Genomic DNA, 15373 nt, shown 5'->3' on the forward strand with positions numbered 1-15373 from the left:
AGCAGGCAGGCACTGGGAGGAAGTCTTATTAATTGAGGGGAGGAATATTTAAGGCTAAGGGGTTGGCTTTTATTGGGAATTTGGGTAGTAATTCTTAGACTTGGATTTTTTTAAAAAATTTACGTTTTATATGGTTGCCTTGGAATTGTCATGGCGATTTCAAGGGCAGAGGAATTTTTAAACTATAATGTAAATGATGTTATATAAAATAAACCAAAGTTTATGTAAGGTGGCAGAGATAGTTGCCAAGCTGGTTGAAGCAGATTTTTGCCGTTGGTTATTGGTCTCTCTAGATAGCTTTTGTTTGAAGGTTGCTTATTATTTTAACGTTTGCATCTAATCTGTAGGCCCCTGGATCCGGTCTCAGCCCTGTTTCTTAGTCTCCTATTTTATTATAACAATCTCATCGTGCTGTAGCACCTTTTATCTGCATTTGAGCAGGGATATCTTTGGGAAATCCCCTACTTAACATTTTAATGACATTCCACAGGGCTCTTTTCAAACTGGCTTTTCATTTTGAATTACAAGGAAAGGTGTAGGCATGTGTTGATTATTGGAGAAGATATGACCAGTGGATGAGACGTGTATTTATATCTGTTCAAGGATTCCAGTTGTGTGGGCTGTCCACAGTTGCAGTGATAAACTTGTGTGCAACGGTTTCCAAGCAGGTACAGGGACAAATCAAGGCTTTCTGAAGGACATCATTTCATTGGTCCCTCTCTTCATTTCTTGTATTTTACGTGCTGAGTGCTTAGAATGGGGCAGGTAGAGAGACAAGGGTAGATACAAATATTTGTAAGCCAAGTGTCCCTTCAAGAAATTTACAGTATGGTAGGGGAGACCAAATGTAGACAGTCAACCCCAAAGTGGAGTGGTCTGTGTTAACTGCTGTAAGTAATATCATCTGGAGAAGACTTGGAATTCTCGCTTCTGCTCAGGCACCATGGGAAAATTTCATGAAGGAGATTATTTCTTTCTGAACACACAAGGTGAATGTCATTCTTTGACAGGGAAGGATTTGGGGCAAAGGTGTAGAAGCAGGATATGTTGTGTAATCAAATTTGACTGGCGCAAAGGGTGTCTCTTTAAGTAAGAGATGGGAAGCTGATGGGTGGGTTGTGGTGAATGAAAAATGTGGAGTTTCTGGAAGCACAGTGAACTGTGCAGGGTTTTGAGCTGGAAAATGACACAACGAAAGCGGTTTTGCCGTTAACGATGCTATTGTGAGATGTCCCTTGGGGAGGCCAAATTGAAGTTTCTTTTAAGATCTGCTAAATAAAATACATTAATTCTAAAGCTTGGTAAATGTTTAAAGTTTGGTGGAAGAGCTCACACGGAAGGTTCAAATGAGAGTCTTCCTCTAGCAGTGGTTATTTACAGGGGGTGGGATTGTTGTGTCTTTCATTGTTTTGTGTTCGTTCATTTAGTCAGCTGTTTAACAAAGTTTATGGGAGGTGGTTGTTTTGGACCAGCCTCCAGCACCAGATTCTTGTGTTTTTTAAAAGCTCCATTGTGATTCTGGAACACGAGCCAGACACATTGCCAGGGGTTTTGTGGGGGCGGGGACTGTGTGAAGACTCGTACCCAGTGGAAGCATCAGAAGGAATCCGGTGAACCCTGAGTAATTGTGGGGCTCAGAGGACAATGAGTTTGGTGCTAGAGTCCTTCCATTTTCTAATTTCATGCTTCTGATGTAACCAGCTGAGAACGCCTTCCGAGGGTGTCTGTATGGTGTGACTTACCTTGGTTTTCTGACTCCTCCTCAGCCTTCCTTTACCAGGAGGCTTTCCCCCATCCTGTGACATGACGGAGTAGCCCTCCTCCCTAGGAGAGACGTGCATTGGTGCTATGCACTGAATGTTTGGGTTTCCCCCATCCCCCTCAAATTCGTATGTTGAAGCCCTAACCCCCAGCGTGACGGTATTTGGAGGGGAGGTTTGCAGAGGTAGTTAAATTTAGATGAGGTCATGAGAGTGGGGTGCCATGATGGGTGCCTTTAACAGAAGAGGAAAAGACACCAGAATTCTCTTTCTCTCTGCCATGTGAAGACACAGCCAGAAGGAAGAGAAGGTATCTGTCTGAAAGCCACGAAAAGTGCTCTCACCAGGAAGCGAATCTGCCAGCACTTTGATCTTGGACTCCCCAGCTTCCAGAACTATGAGAAGTAAATGTCTGTGGCTTCTTAAAGCCACTCGATCGATGGTATTTTGTTAGAGCAACTTGAGCTAAGATACTTGGTGTACCTGAGAGTTCATTTTTCTTTGATAGAATTTGTAACTTCAAGACATTTGAGGAAAAAGGGGAAGAAGCTTAGGTATGAGATGACCTTGCCCCATATTGTGTTCAAAGTACAAGAAGCAACAGAGGCCAGAACTACTACTAACGCATAGTGGATGAACCACAGAAAGAACTGTGTGTAGACCTAACAGTATGATTCCACTTAAATTCGTCTTTATTTTTCTGTATCAGAAAAATTGTAATTGGTAGTATATTGGATTAGACTTTAAAAATGGGAAATTGAAAGAAATCTTCTCTTATTCCCTGGAATTTCCTTGCTGCTCACTGCAATTAAGTCATTTCTGAGGGCAGAAAAAATAGATGATCTTTGAATTCAGTTTTTTAAAAAACTTCAAGTTTTTAAATTTTTTGAGAGACAGGATCTCACTGTGTTGCGCAGGCCGGCCTCAAACAGCTAGGTCCAAGTGATCCTCCAGCCTTAGCTTCCTGAGTAGCCGGGACCACAGATGTGCCCAGCTTGAATTCAGCTTGTTTTTTTTTAAATTTTTTTTATTTCAGCATATCACAGGGATACAAAGGCTACATATATTGCCTTTGCCCTACCTGTGTCAGAGCTTCAAGTGTGTCCATCCCCCAGATGGTGCACACTGCACTCATTAGGTGTGAATATACCCATCGCCTCCTCCCCCCCTCCCACCTTGAATTCAGTTTTTAAAGTGTCTGAAAAGTTAAATATATTGCTTCTCTCATGATCACATGTAGACCAAGGAGAATTGCAAAAGTTATCCAAAACCAAGGTGAATTAGAGCCTTCTGGGAGCTTAGTCTCTGCGGTTCAGTGCTCTACCTACCTGGGTAGAGTCAGCTTGAGAAGTTCGTCCTTACTTGCCGCTCCCCTTGCTCCCTTGCTCCAGGGCCTGTGAGAGCTCACGTGTTCTTGCTGAGTGTACTGATTCTGTGATAAAGAGTAACCAGGTTCCTGTGGTTTGGCAGGTAGTTCTCACCAGTGAGAGTTGGGCAGTAAGGGTTGATCATGTGACAGAAGCCTTCTTGATCACTAAGTCACATAGCACCAACTGGAGAGGCCACAGTTTTGAAAGAGCCTGGAGAAACAGGCAGCTCAGTAGATCTGTGGTCCCCAACCCCCCAAGCCACTCCCATTACTGGCATCACCGCCTGAGCTCCACCCACAGCCACCCCTGACCCTCCCACCCCCATCAGTGGAAAAATTGTCTTCCATGAAACTGGTCCCTGGTGCCAAAAAGGTTGGGGACCACTGCAGTAGATCATTGTTCGTCTAGGCTGAAAACCTTTACTCAGCAACACATAAATCATAACCTAACTTGGAAGTGACACGGTGCACTTCGATGTTATGATGTCTGTCTCCCCATAAGCCTGGACATGGCACTTCTAAATGTAATTTACTAAAAGGAGGTCATTTTAAAGGAATTCTGTCATTAATTCCTTCAATATTGACAGGTATCCCACAAACACAAAAAATTAATTTGTTTCCTGGGTTTAGATCTTCATAAAATGGGGCCCACCTGTATTCACAAAGTGCCAAATAAAGGACTGCTCATAAAGTGTGGGGTTAGTCGAAGCAGGCAAATGCTGTTGCTGAAATTTGGCTTTTAATTACTTTCTTGATGTTTAATTTTTTGCTCCAGTCTTAGTATAACATTGCTTTACCATCTGCCTCAAAACCCACTAAACCTACAGGGCTAAGAAAAGAAAGACTGCCTCTTAATCCCTCAGAGTCTCTGTTTTTTTACAAAACGTACTTTGAAAAGTGGCAACAGAATGTTTTCTTGTAGGGTGAAATTGAAGGAATGACATGGAAATACTTACAACCTTTAGCACTTGTAAGTGGATTCCAGTTAGTCACAATTTAATAACCATTTATTCACTGAGTGTTGCAACATTAGGGATTAAATAGGATGTGAGTTCCCAGATCCTCTTCTTTTTTGGGCATGGGGCAGGTGATAGTGGGCCGGATACCGCTGCAGTGAACATCAGGTCGAGAGAACTGCCATTCCAGAAAAGTTTTATCTCACTGAACTCTTCCTGGGTCCCCCTCGATGCCCCAGAGTAACAGTCCTTTTAAGTTTGATGATTCCTGACTCAAGGAGGTTCAGGTTAATCTAATGTTTTGCTTAGCTAAGTATTGAGCAAAAACAATTTTAATTCCAACCTTTGTTAATACCTCTTGCAAATGTATCAGTTCATTTTCTTGCTTTAGATCAGAGGTGGGAAACCTTTTTTTGTTGGAAGGCCACATTAATATAGCTGTAATCAAAAAGGCCACATTCAAGAAACTTCAATGAGATATATTTTTAAATGTCCATTATTTTGTAAAAATCTAACTTATGTACTTAATAATTTCAAAAAATGAAAACTATTAATTTTAAAGTTAACTAACCTTTTAATGACTTTGTTGTGTCTGCTTTTTGTTAGAAAGCATTGGAGTATTTGGTTGCAGCATGGAGGTCTACAGGTTCCATTCATCAGAGATAGATGGGTATCAGTCATTTGTAACCTTAAGTGTGTCTTGATTTGGGTTAGGTAGGAGAATGTAGATTCCCAGCAATAAGTGGTTGAAAAGGAAGAAAGTGTTTTTCAGGCATGTTGCCAAAGGCATGGGTATTCTACTGCATTTTTCAATATTTCAGTTGGATCTTTCTTAGCATCAAACAATGACTTTAAAATGTCATCTGCTGAGAGCTCAAATCAATTCCATCTGCAGTTTTTTTTTTTGTGAGACAGAGTCTCACTTTGTTGCCTGGGCTAGCATGAGTGCCATGGCGTCCGCCTAGCTCACAGCAACCTCAAACTCCTGGGCTTAAGCAATCCTCCTGCCTTAGCCTCCAGAGTAGCTGGGACTACAGGTGCTTGCCACCATGCCCAGCTAATTTTTGGTTTCTATTTTCATTGCCCAGCTAATTTTTTCCATTTTTAGTAGAGACAGGGTCTCGCTCTTGCTCAGGCTGGTCTCGAACTCCTGACCTCAAGCAATCCTCCTGCTTCTGTCTCCCAGAGTGCTAGGATTACAGGTGTGAGCCACCATGCTGGGGCCCCATCTGTAGTTCTTTAGGAGCCTTGGTGATATCAATTAGGTGAGGCTAAAATGTTAGTTTGAGTGTGTTGTCATGATTCTCAAAGTCAGTGACCCTTTCCTTATATTCTCCAATTAAGAGGTCTGTAACAGCTGTGTATTGTTCAAATGATTTGAACATATCATCCTGTTCATCAATGACCTTTGCTAACTGGGGAAAATGTTCATCCAAAATTTCCTTCTGACGAAGTGTTTTGAAAAAAGCTATTTTTGAAATGCTTCGATTTTTTTTGTCACATATCATATATAGACTTAGCTTTACCTTGCAAAGAAATATTCAAGTCATTTTGATTTGACATGATATCACACAGGAATGCTGCATTCCTATAGAAATCTTCTTTTAATAGTTCACATTGCTGATTCTGTTCTTCATGAAATTTAACTGTCTGTTCTCACAGAGATACCTGTCCCTGCAATAGCCAATGCACTTTAGAATGATAGGCAAATCCACAGTTAGCAATACTTAGAAATTGTTGCAGTGTCACTTAAAATAGTAGCTTCAGCACAGAGATTCTGCTGATGCAAGGTATAATGAAAAGAAATGAGAGCATCTGGATTTGTTAATACTTTTTTTTAATCTGTGCAATAAAACCCTTCTTGTTTCCCTGTCATGGAAGTTGCACTGTCTGTACATAACACTCACTAAATTTACCAAATTCAGTCCACTTTCATGACATTTATCTTGAAAGTTATTGAAGATATCTATTCCCTGTGTTTTATTTGTAGGAGTGCCCAAAGCGAGTAACTCTTGGTAGCAAAGAAAATCTTCTGTTATGACCCAAATGAAGTATAAGACCTGCACCAACTCGGTAGTATCCGTTGATTCATTCAAAGCGATTCAATAATATATATTTTCCTTTTGAAGTATAGCATGAAGTTGTTCTGTTAAATTGAAGGCTAATTCTTGCTGCCGATCAGTTATCGTTCTTCTTGAAAGAGGAAATTGTTTGTACATTTGAAATTGTTTGTACAATTGAAACATTATCGGGGTCTAAGCATTCTACAACTTTGACAATGCATTCTTTTACAATTTCTACATCACTGAATGGCTTCTCTTTTTTCCTGAGTATATAAGCTACTTTATAAGTTGCTCCAGTAGCATTATTTCCAGATCTTATTGCTGCTTGAAAGAATTATTTTTGCTTTTTCTTTTTTTTTCCTTTCTTTTTTCTTTTTTTGAGATAGCGTCTCTTTCTGTCACCCCCAGTAGAGTGCAGTGGTGTCGTCATAGCTCACTGCAACCTCAAACTCCTGGCCTCAAGGGATCCTCCTGCCTAGGCCTCCCAGAGTACTAAGGATTACAGGCATGAACCACCACGCCCAGCAGGCTTTTCATCTTTTAAATTATGCAATACAAGCTTTTGTGCCTCTCCCTTTAATTTAAAATATTTGTGGACCTTATGAGTGTTATAATGCTGATGAACATCGGATTTCTTTAATGTCGATATTGCAGTATCATAAAGCAAGCAAATCATCTTATCTTTAACAGAAACAAGATACTACTGCAATTCCCAATCCTCATTAAAAAATCTGTTTTCTCCCTTCAGTGTTCTCTTGGTTGTCTTTGACATGATGGACTGTTACGCAGACAGAGTTTAAAAATACTGTTGAGCTGTGCAACTATTCACAAATTCCATTTCAAACAGAAACTCAGTGCGCCATTGTCAAAAGCTGATAACAGACTGGTGTTCTTGACCCTCATAAACTCTCGCCACCTAGCCTCCTGCAGTAGTGGCTCCAGTCAGGTGGGGAAAGTTAGAACTAAATCATGAGTGTAGGAGCCGTCAATTTAGCCCTTATGACTTACTGATGTTCTAATTGTGGCAGTCAATCTGGGAGGACTATTTCGTTGAAACTTATTTGTTCTTTAGTATTTTGAATACGTTCATTTTAAAAATAAAATAAAAATATGAAAGATGAACAAAAATATATTAATAAAAGGATTTGTTGTATAAAATCTGGATTCAGTCAAAAGGCCACACTGAAGGACCTAGAAAGCCACAGGTTCCCCACCCCTGCTTTAGATTCTGCTTTGTACAGAATTTCTTTTTTTTCTTTCTTTCCCAAGGTTAATACCCCCTAAACTAAACTATCTGAAATCAAAAGAGCCTTGAAGGGTGGAGACATGGATGTTGAACACTTAATATGTGCCAGGGATGGGGCTAAATGTGTCCAGACAGCATCCTGTTTAGCCACTGTTGGTATAAAGCTGATGAAATGCTACAAAGACAGGGACCTGTTGTGTTTTGGTCACCAATACATTCCAAGCCCCCTGGAACAGTGTCTTGTACGCAGTAGATACGCACTCTGTTGCTGCTGATAGAATGGGTTGATGAATCGATAGTGTTTTGTTTTGCAAATGATGACCGGTCTGTTTTCTACGTGCTGCTTTCTCCTCCTGGTCTTGAACTAGGTTTTAGGCTGCAAAGAAGGAAGACGGAAGGAGGAAACTGTAGGCAACTCTGTGGTGAAGGATGGGAGTGGGGATCAGGGGAAGCAGGCTTATGATTAAGCACAAGTGACATTCTTGGCAGGTACAGTTGTACATTAAGCAAGGTCTCATTTTACCACCAGCATGGGCAGTGTGAAGTTTGTACCTGTCTAGGCAGAATTGAAGGTAAAGGGGCAAGCCCTGGGAAAAGTGATGAAGCTTCTGACTTTTGTCACCTGTGTCACCGGACTCTGTGTAGAGGCTCCCTGTCCTCACTGTTGACAGTGCTGGCAGGTCCACTGAACAGAAAGATTCTGGATATCAGATTGGTTGGCACAGGAAGCTTTCCGAGATGTAGCGTCAGTTTGGAAAGGGAAGCCAAGTTACAAGAGTCCCCTGACGATGAATTTACTGAAGAGCACACGAAAAAGTTGTCTCTTGCTCTGGCTTATTAGTAGTTAAGGCCGACCTGGAAAACCAACATGCTTCGAAGGAATCCGCCAGATGGAAAGTTTGGTAGGCTTAGGGTCTTATCAGCCGTGTGCGCCTCTGGGCAGTCAGAGCCCTGAGAACTCATCACACTTGTGCCCCAGCCTGGGAGGCAAACTTCTTTGCCTTCAGTTGATCTGTTCCAGATAGGGACCCCCCTGGGGAAAGTGTCCCCCATTTTCCATATGTCCTGTGTGCACACAGGAGCCAGCAGACTGCAGAAATAATATCAGAGCTGTCAGTGTCACTGGCAGATCTATCATAACTTAGACATAGGTACTTACGTAACATTAACCTTTTCAAAACCTCTATAATGGAAGTACTGTCATTCCAAGTTTTTGAAATGAGACACTGAGCTCAGAGGGATTTGGAAACTTGCCAGCTACAACCACTAAGTGGGAGAGCCCAGAGTCAAACTCCCTGTCTGTCTTGTCTGACTTGAGGCTCTGACAACCTGATGCACACATCATTGAAGAAGGGAGGGCAGGGGTGAGCAGGACTGTACCAGCTCTTCACCCCTGGCTTCCTCAGCTTTGGAGGTAACTAAATGTGCTTGGCATCCCTTCCAAGTCAGAGGCCGTGAAGTCATGTTGTACTGGAGTATAAACAGGTTTCTAAAACCAGTGGAGACCCCCAGAGGCCTATCTCCAGGAGCTGCCAGAATTGGACAGGGTCAGCTGCCGGAATTCGGGGTCCTAGACATTCTCTCCACCAGAGCCCTAGGCCCCAAAGTGTGCTGTGCTGGGCAGGTTCTCTGGCCCAACGAGGTCACAGTTTTCCACCACCCTCTTCCTCTGCTTTCTGACCCGCTGCTCAGGGATGGGCTGAGAGCCTGTCTCTGGCTAGGCCTGTGGGCTCCATGAGAGCAGGGACTGTATCCATTTAGTGCTTTAGCTTGCATAATGCCTGGCCCAAGTGGGTGCTCAGTCAATACTTCTGAATGAATGAAAGTGTGAAAGTCAGGTTATCTTGGCCCTTAGAAGAAGCATATTCCAAATTTTTTTTTAATTGCCTTGAATAACTTTAAAATAGCTTCAAATGTACATGAGAAGTAAATTGATGATTTATGAGAGTGGTTCAGAACATTTAGTGTTTTATGACACCCTGAATTGGTTTTAAAGTTTCCTGGAAAGCCAGAGAAGGTGGCAGAGGACCAGCAGAGTGAATTTATCCAGCATCCTGAAATCACCTCTGTGTTGGGGGAAATTGGTTTGGGAGTCTGTCCTAGTTGAAGACTCTCAGTGAATTTAAGCTGCAGACTGCAGGATATGAAGGTGTGGATTGAAGGTACCGGGAAGTGCATTGCCTGCCAAATGAATTGGAAAAGGCAGGTTTGATAATAAGATCGCCCCCCACTAAGGCATGAGGCTTGTTCCTCCCATGGGGTTTCTGCCACCTTCCAGAAACTCCCGTCATCCTCCTTCCTTAAAAATGGCTCGTTCCATCTATACCCATAACTTCGTCAGGTTGCTTGAGGGTTGAGAAATAGCATATCCTCAGCTGGCCAGATGCGAGGGCAGACTAGGTAGAAAGCCATAGATTATTCTAAAATTATTTAAGGCAATTTAAGAAAGGATTTTGGAATATGCTTCTTCTAAGGGCCAAGATGGCCCGGCTTTCACACTGGTGCCAAGTATTTGACTAACTTTGATATAAAGTACTTTCTCAGTAGTGTGTTTGTAATGCTGCCGTAGGTGTCGAATCCTTTATTTTATTAGGCTTAACTTCTGTACCCTTCTCAATCCCATGAGTTCTTGCTTCTGTTGCCTTTAGAATTCTTATTGTAGCATAATCTCATTTAAAAAAACCCAAGTCTAAAACTAGGCAGTATATGACCCAACTCTTTGTTTCTTTTTCTTTTATTTAATTTTTGCAAGTCATCAGTGTCCTAGTGACCCCTCTCTTTTCAGGAAAAACAATGCCAAATAAGTAAATAACTGATAACTTCCCTGCTGTTGGATGGTTAACTTGTTTCCTATTGTTCATTATGACTGTGCTTCAGGGACTATCTCTATACATGCGTCTTTGGGCACATGAGCATAACGTAAAACTATTTCTCCTCCACTAGAAAACAAAAAACAAAAAAAACTTATTTCTCTAGGTACATTCCTAAAAGTAGAATGGCTGGGCCCAAGGAGAAGTGTTTGCTAACACTGGTTATAGTCGATCTTTCAACTCTTTACCAACTTTTTACTTTTTCTTTTTTTAAATGTAATTTTGTATTTAGTCCTTTTCACTTTTATTCCATAAGTGTTTTTCTGTATACTAATAGCATGATGAAAATAACTGTAGTCATATATGTGTTTATATATAACGTGATCTCCGTGCATTCAGGTTTTCTATGTCTTGGTTACTTCTTTAGGCAAAATGCTTAGAAGTAGTTATAAATCAAAGCCATTTTGTATTTAGGTTTTCTCAAGTTTGTTTCCTAATGGTTAATCAACATCCCAAGTCCCATACAATATACCTTATATTTTTATGCTTTTGGTGAATATTTACCAGTCTCTAAATATTCAATCTTTACTCTGTGTCAACAGACTTGAGTGAACATTTTTTTGCCCCACCCCCTCTGAGTGAACATACTGATTTTTTTTTTTTTTTTTACAGATACATAGTTAAGTCTCCTAACTTCATTGTATTCGCCAAGGCAACATCACCAGTGCCTGCCAGTCAGTATTTCTAAGGTTCAAGGGCATCTGAAATACGCATTCACTGGCAGGTCTAGAGAGCTAACAGTCTATAATTTGTCTTTCAAAAAAGTGAGACCAATCTAGTTTTTCTTCTGTAAGCAGCTCCTCACCTAGAGTACACCAAATGGGTTATTCCTTCAGTCAAGTGCACAATTTTTACCCTCCAGGCCTTGTAAATTAGAGTCCTACTTAATCCAGCTTTTTTTAAAAGGAAGTTTTAGGAAAATGGTCAAAAGGAAATTAACAGGTGTGCACAAAAATGAAGGTACCAGGATGTACACTGAAGCTTGTGTATAAGGACCCTTGGGAGGAATTTCTCTCTAGCCTCACCAGTATGAATAGTTACTTTGTTAAATATCTGGTTACTTTTTGCTTGATGAAGTCTTACAACTATTTGTGTTTATTTTTGTGTACTGGCTGCCAGAAGGCTAAGAGTCAAATTTGTGGTCTGTCTCTAGCAATTCTGTAAGACTTAATGGCGTGGATGAATCTCACTGCTTGGTTCATTGTCCTTTGGCCCTGAAGAATAATGTGGCTTTCCAAAGAGGTTTTGTTCAGTGGCCATCCCAGGTGTTTATCCACCTACTCCACATGAAATTTCCCAGAAACTTCCTAAGACAGCTGCTCAAATGGTCTGATTGCGCTCTCTCTCTCTGCTTTTTTTCAGAACATGCTGATGAGTAAAATTCCCAACTTCATCACATAAGAAAAATAATCTTATCTTTTCCAATTCTATAATAGAAAAAAGGAAGTAACTATAGAATTTATTAATAGTTCATTGTGACTTAGAACTCAAGGACGTCTCCTTGCTTGATGCTTAGGGTATATTTCTTGCAGATTTGTTTGATGGTTTGAACTGAGTATCCTTAAAGTATGTCCTTTTTCTTTTCTAGGTGAATGTTGGATGTGTACCCAAAAAGGTAGGATTTTTATTTCTCTTTCCCTTCACAATCCTTTTTCTATTTGGTAAATCATGATCAGAATAAGGATATCTCCAAACATACCAGTTATAATTCTTTCTGTAAAAAAGCACTGAGCACCCACTAGAAGTGGCTTAAGCAATAGGATGGTTTTTGTTTATGTTTTTTAATATCACTTATCAAGAAGACTGATGACAGGGAGGTGCTGAGATTGGCTTAGTACTTGAGGATATCGGGAAGGATCCTGGCTTCTCCCACGTTTCCTGCCATCCTGAGTATGTAGTCAATATTCTCATGGCCTCAGATGGCTCCAGGAGCACCAGGCAGGATGTTCTCACCCTGGTGAGGTTTAAGCTACCCCCGCAGGAGACTGGGCAAGTGAGTGTCATTTTCAGCTAGAAAGAAATGAAGGTGGGGAGATAACCACAGAAATATTAGCTCCTGGACACTAATTGTATCACACGTGCAAAAGAAATTCATCCTGAACCTTCACCACGAGGTAAGTTCTCAGAGTGACAGCATTCCCAAGGTGTGCCCAGTGGGGAGGTGACCGGGAATGGAACACAGTAGCCTCAAACTTCTGATGGCCTAGTGGGAACGAAGACCGACAAAGGATATCTGTAGTCACGACATGAAAGAAAAGCACCCTCCATCTACACAGGGTAACTTTTTCTCACTAGCGAGATCCAGCCAGGAAATAACGTTTCTACACAACGTCAGCCCAAATGCTGATGTGACCAAGACGTTAAGTGGATGATGGTACAGATGGAGTTTCCTCCCTCACATGGCCCTGGCCAACTGCCCAGCACCCTAGGTGACTCTGCTGAGCTAGGATGTTTGCCTCATGCCATCTGGTCTTTCCCTTGCTTCAAGGCACCTCCAAACCAGTTTTTCCCAGGGAAACAAGCATTGCTTTTTCTCCTGGAAAGAGATGTCAAAGTTATTGTTCGAATTTTGTTTATTTTATTTTGCTGGTGGTAGTTTTTGGTTTTCAACACAGAAGTGTACTTCACTATAAATTACTCATTTTAAAATCACGTATCATGTGACTTTGGGTGTCTCTAAGGTTGTATTTCTCAAGTTATTTGAATGACATTTCTTGGTACAGTAGATGGATACCTTTGTGGATAGTAGTCCCACCTTTGCTATTCCAGAAATTCAAGATTATTGGGTCACTTCAGGAGTGATCAGACAGGCTAGTGAATTGATTACCTGACATCGCAAGGGAATTGTCTTATAAAATGATTTATTGGTTTAGAGTGCTTGAGATTATATCTGGGCCCAGTAATTTAAGACTGGTCATCTACATCACAGGATAGTTTTTTCTCAGTGGGGAGACCCAGCCAAATGAGGAAATGGAATCTTCTTAAGTATTCCCATTAAGTTCTGTAGCCTCGTGGATTCTCTTTTCCACATTAGTGACTTTTTTTGGTCTTAATATCTGTGGTGCAGGTGGCCTTGAACACGTTCTTCACCCTCAACAAAGAGGAGGAAACAGCAGCTCCTATATCCAAAGCTGCCTCTTGCTTATAGTTGCAAATAATTTTAATCCTCATTTGAATGCACACTCAAAACATGTTATAATCCCAAGCTTACAGCCTTTTGTTACTGACATTACATTTTAAATTGTCATCTTTTCGGTATTACATAAGCAAACATCCTAATCTCATTAGCGACGCATGCCCGAGTGTAATTCCAGAAAGGTTTTCTGAAATTTGTAGGTAGATTTTTTTTTTTCTTTCTGTTTTAGGAAGATTTCTTTTTTCCTTTGGGATATTTTCCCTCAATTATTTTCCTTCCTTTTAGTTCTACTGTTTGGAATCTGTTCTACTTGGAGTGATGCAATTATGCCTATATGAGTTATGCAAATTAACTGTAAGGCGGTTTTATGTAGTTTAAACCAATTATGATAGTAAATTCAGTGTTGATTGGTGCTACCTTATTATATTAAAAAAAATACCACTGAGCTAATACTGCATAGAAAGCTGAATCTGAAATATTTTGTCTCATATATTATTTTACCTACTCCTTCTGATCACATGTGGTAGACATTTATCTTATATTTTCATAGGGCTCTACTGATTTCAAAGTGCTTTGCACTCTCGAGGGTCAGTTGGTAATTGCTTCTTATTTTGTAGAACAGACTGAAGCCAAGAGTAACTCCCCTGCCAGAGGAGTAGAGTGAGGTAGCAGGAGAGAAGGAACCAGAAGGACGGGCGTGCTTGGTGCCTACCACCTTGATGAGCTCTGGGCCTAAACGCCCAGTGCAGTTGTTTAATGCCATAGCATTACACATAGTGCGAATTGGGAGTGAATAGATATGTTAACCTCGTGGGGATATGCGGTAAAGTGATGTTTATTAACATAACACAATTTATTTGTGGTTCTGATAAATCTTTCATCTGCATTAAGGTAAAGAGCAAGCAGATAAAATGGTTAATTCTATGTTACATGAATTTCACCTTGATTTAAAAAAATCTAGCAGAGTCATCCATATATTCATCTTTAGGCATAAAGGGAGACAGGTACAAAGAAGGCATCTAAGGAAAAATGGAATTTAAAGATCGTCCGACAAAGGAAAATGGTAGTTTGTCGTCTAGAGTTCTCGATGCCAATTTGAACTCCGTTATCGTGATGATCAGTTAGTGGATACGACCTCTACAGATTGTAGCCTATACTGGAGCTCAGAAAACAGTACCCCAGAATGAAGGCCTTAGAAGCAGAAGTTTTTCTGTAACCCTCCTGCCTCTCAGTCCCGTTCTTCCCTGAAGCTGGCCATGGAAACTAGAATCCCTCTTGCCCAAGGTGGGTCATAAAAACCAGAACCCCTTTTCCCTCAAGCCAGCCATAAAACCTAAAATTTTTGAAAATATTAAATGGATTAAAAACAAAACAAACAAAAAAACCTAAAATTATTCCATGTAAAAACAGGCCATAAGGAAAGCATCTGACCTACTTGTTTGCAGGGCATGAGACCCCCATTCCAGAGAGGGTCCTGCCCCACACCCAGAAGGAAGGATGTTGCTCAGAGAGGCCACGAATAATCTAGACAGACAGGCCTGGCTGGGTTCCCCCACTCAGTCTGTCAGCATCAGATCATGCCCTTTTGTCCAATCATATGTCTACACAGCTGTCCACACTTTGTTGAACCTAAACATAAAAGTGGACAATTTCCCCTGTATCTTTGGGTCTTCATTCTGAACTCTACCCATTAAACAATAACCCTTCATTCCTCTCTCCTCCCAGCCCCTGAGTACCTCTATTCTACTTTCTGTCTCAGTGAATTTGCCAATTCTAGGTACTTACAAGTATGTGTATGCACGTTAGAAAAACTTGTATGCCTTTTCTCCAGTTAATCGATCTGCCTCGTGGCAGTGATTTTTCAGTGAACCTTTAGATGGTCCAAGGACCTTGGTCCCTACAGCTACATTCTGTAAGAGATGTGTTGAACCTTTAAATTCCAGTGGTGTAGTTACATACATCCTGATAAGAGC

General features: G+C 41.0%; 1 protein-coding gene across 1 annotated transcript in view; it reads left to right on the top strand.

Moving 5' to 3' along the window:
• The window catches only part of GSR (glutathione reductase), a 54667-nt gene that overhangs the window by 4626 nt on the left and 34668 nt on the right, over positions 1–15373 (top strand). Inside the window, exon 2 of the mRNA XM_012648555.1 lies at positions 11853–11879. Coding sequence (XP_012504009.1) covers positions 11853–11879 — 27 coding nt within the window. The remainder of the gene's footprint in view (positions 1–11852; positions 11880–15373) is intronic.

This window comes from Propithecus coquereli, unplaced genomic scaffold, assembly GCF_000956105.1.
Source record: "Propithecus coquereli isolate 6110/MARCELLA unplaced genomic scaffold, Pcoq_1.0 Scaffold29, whole genome shotgun sequence".
NCBI classification, from domain to species: domain Eukaryota; kingdom Metazoa; phylum Chordata; class Mammalia; order Primates; family Indriidae; genus Propithecus; species Propithecus coquereli.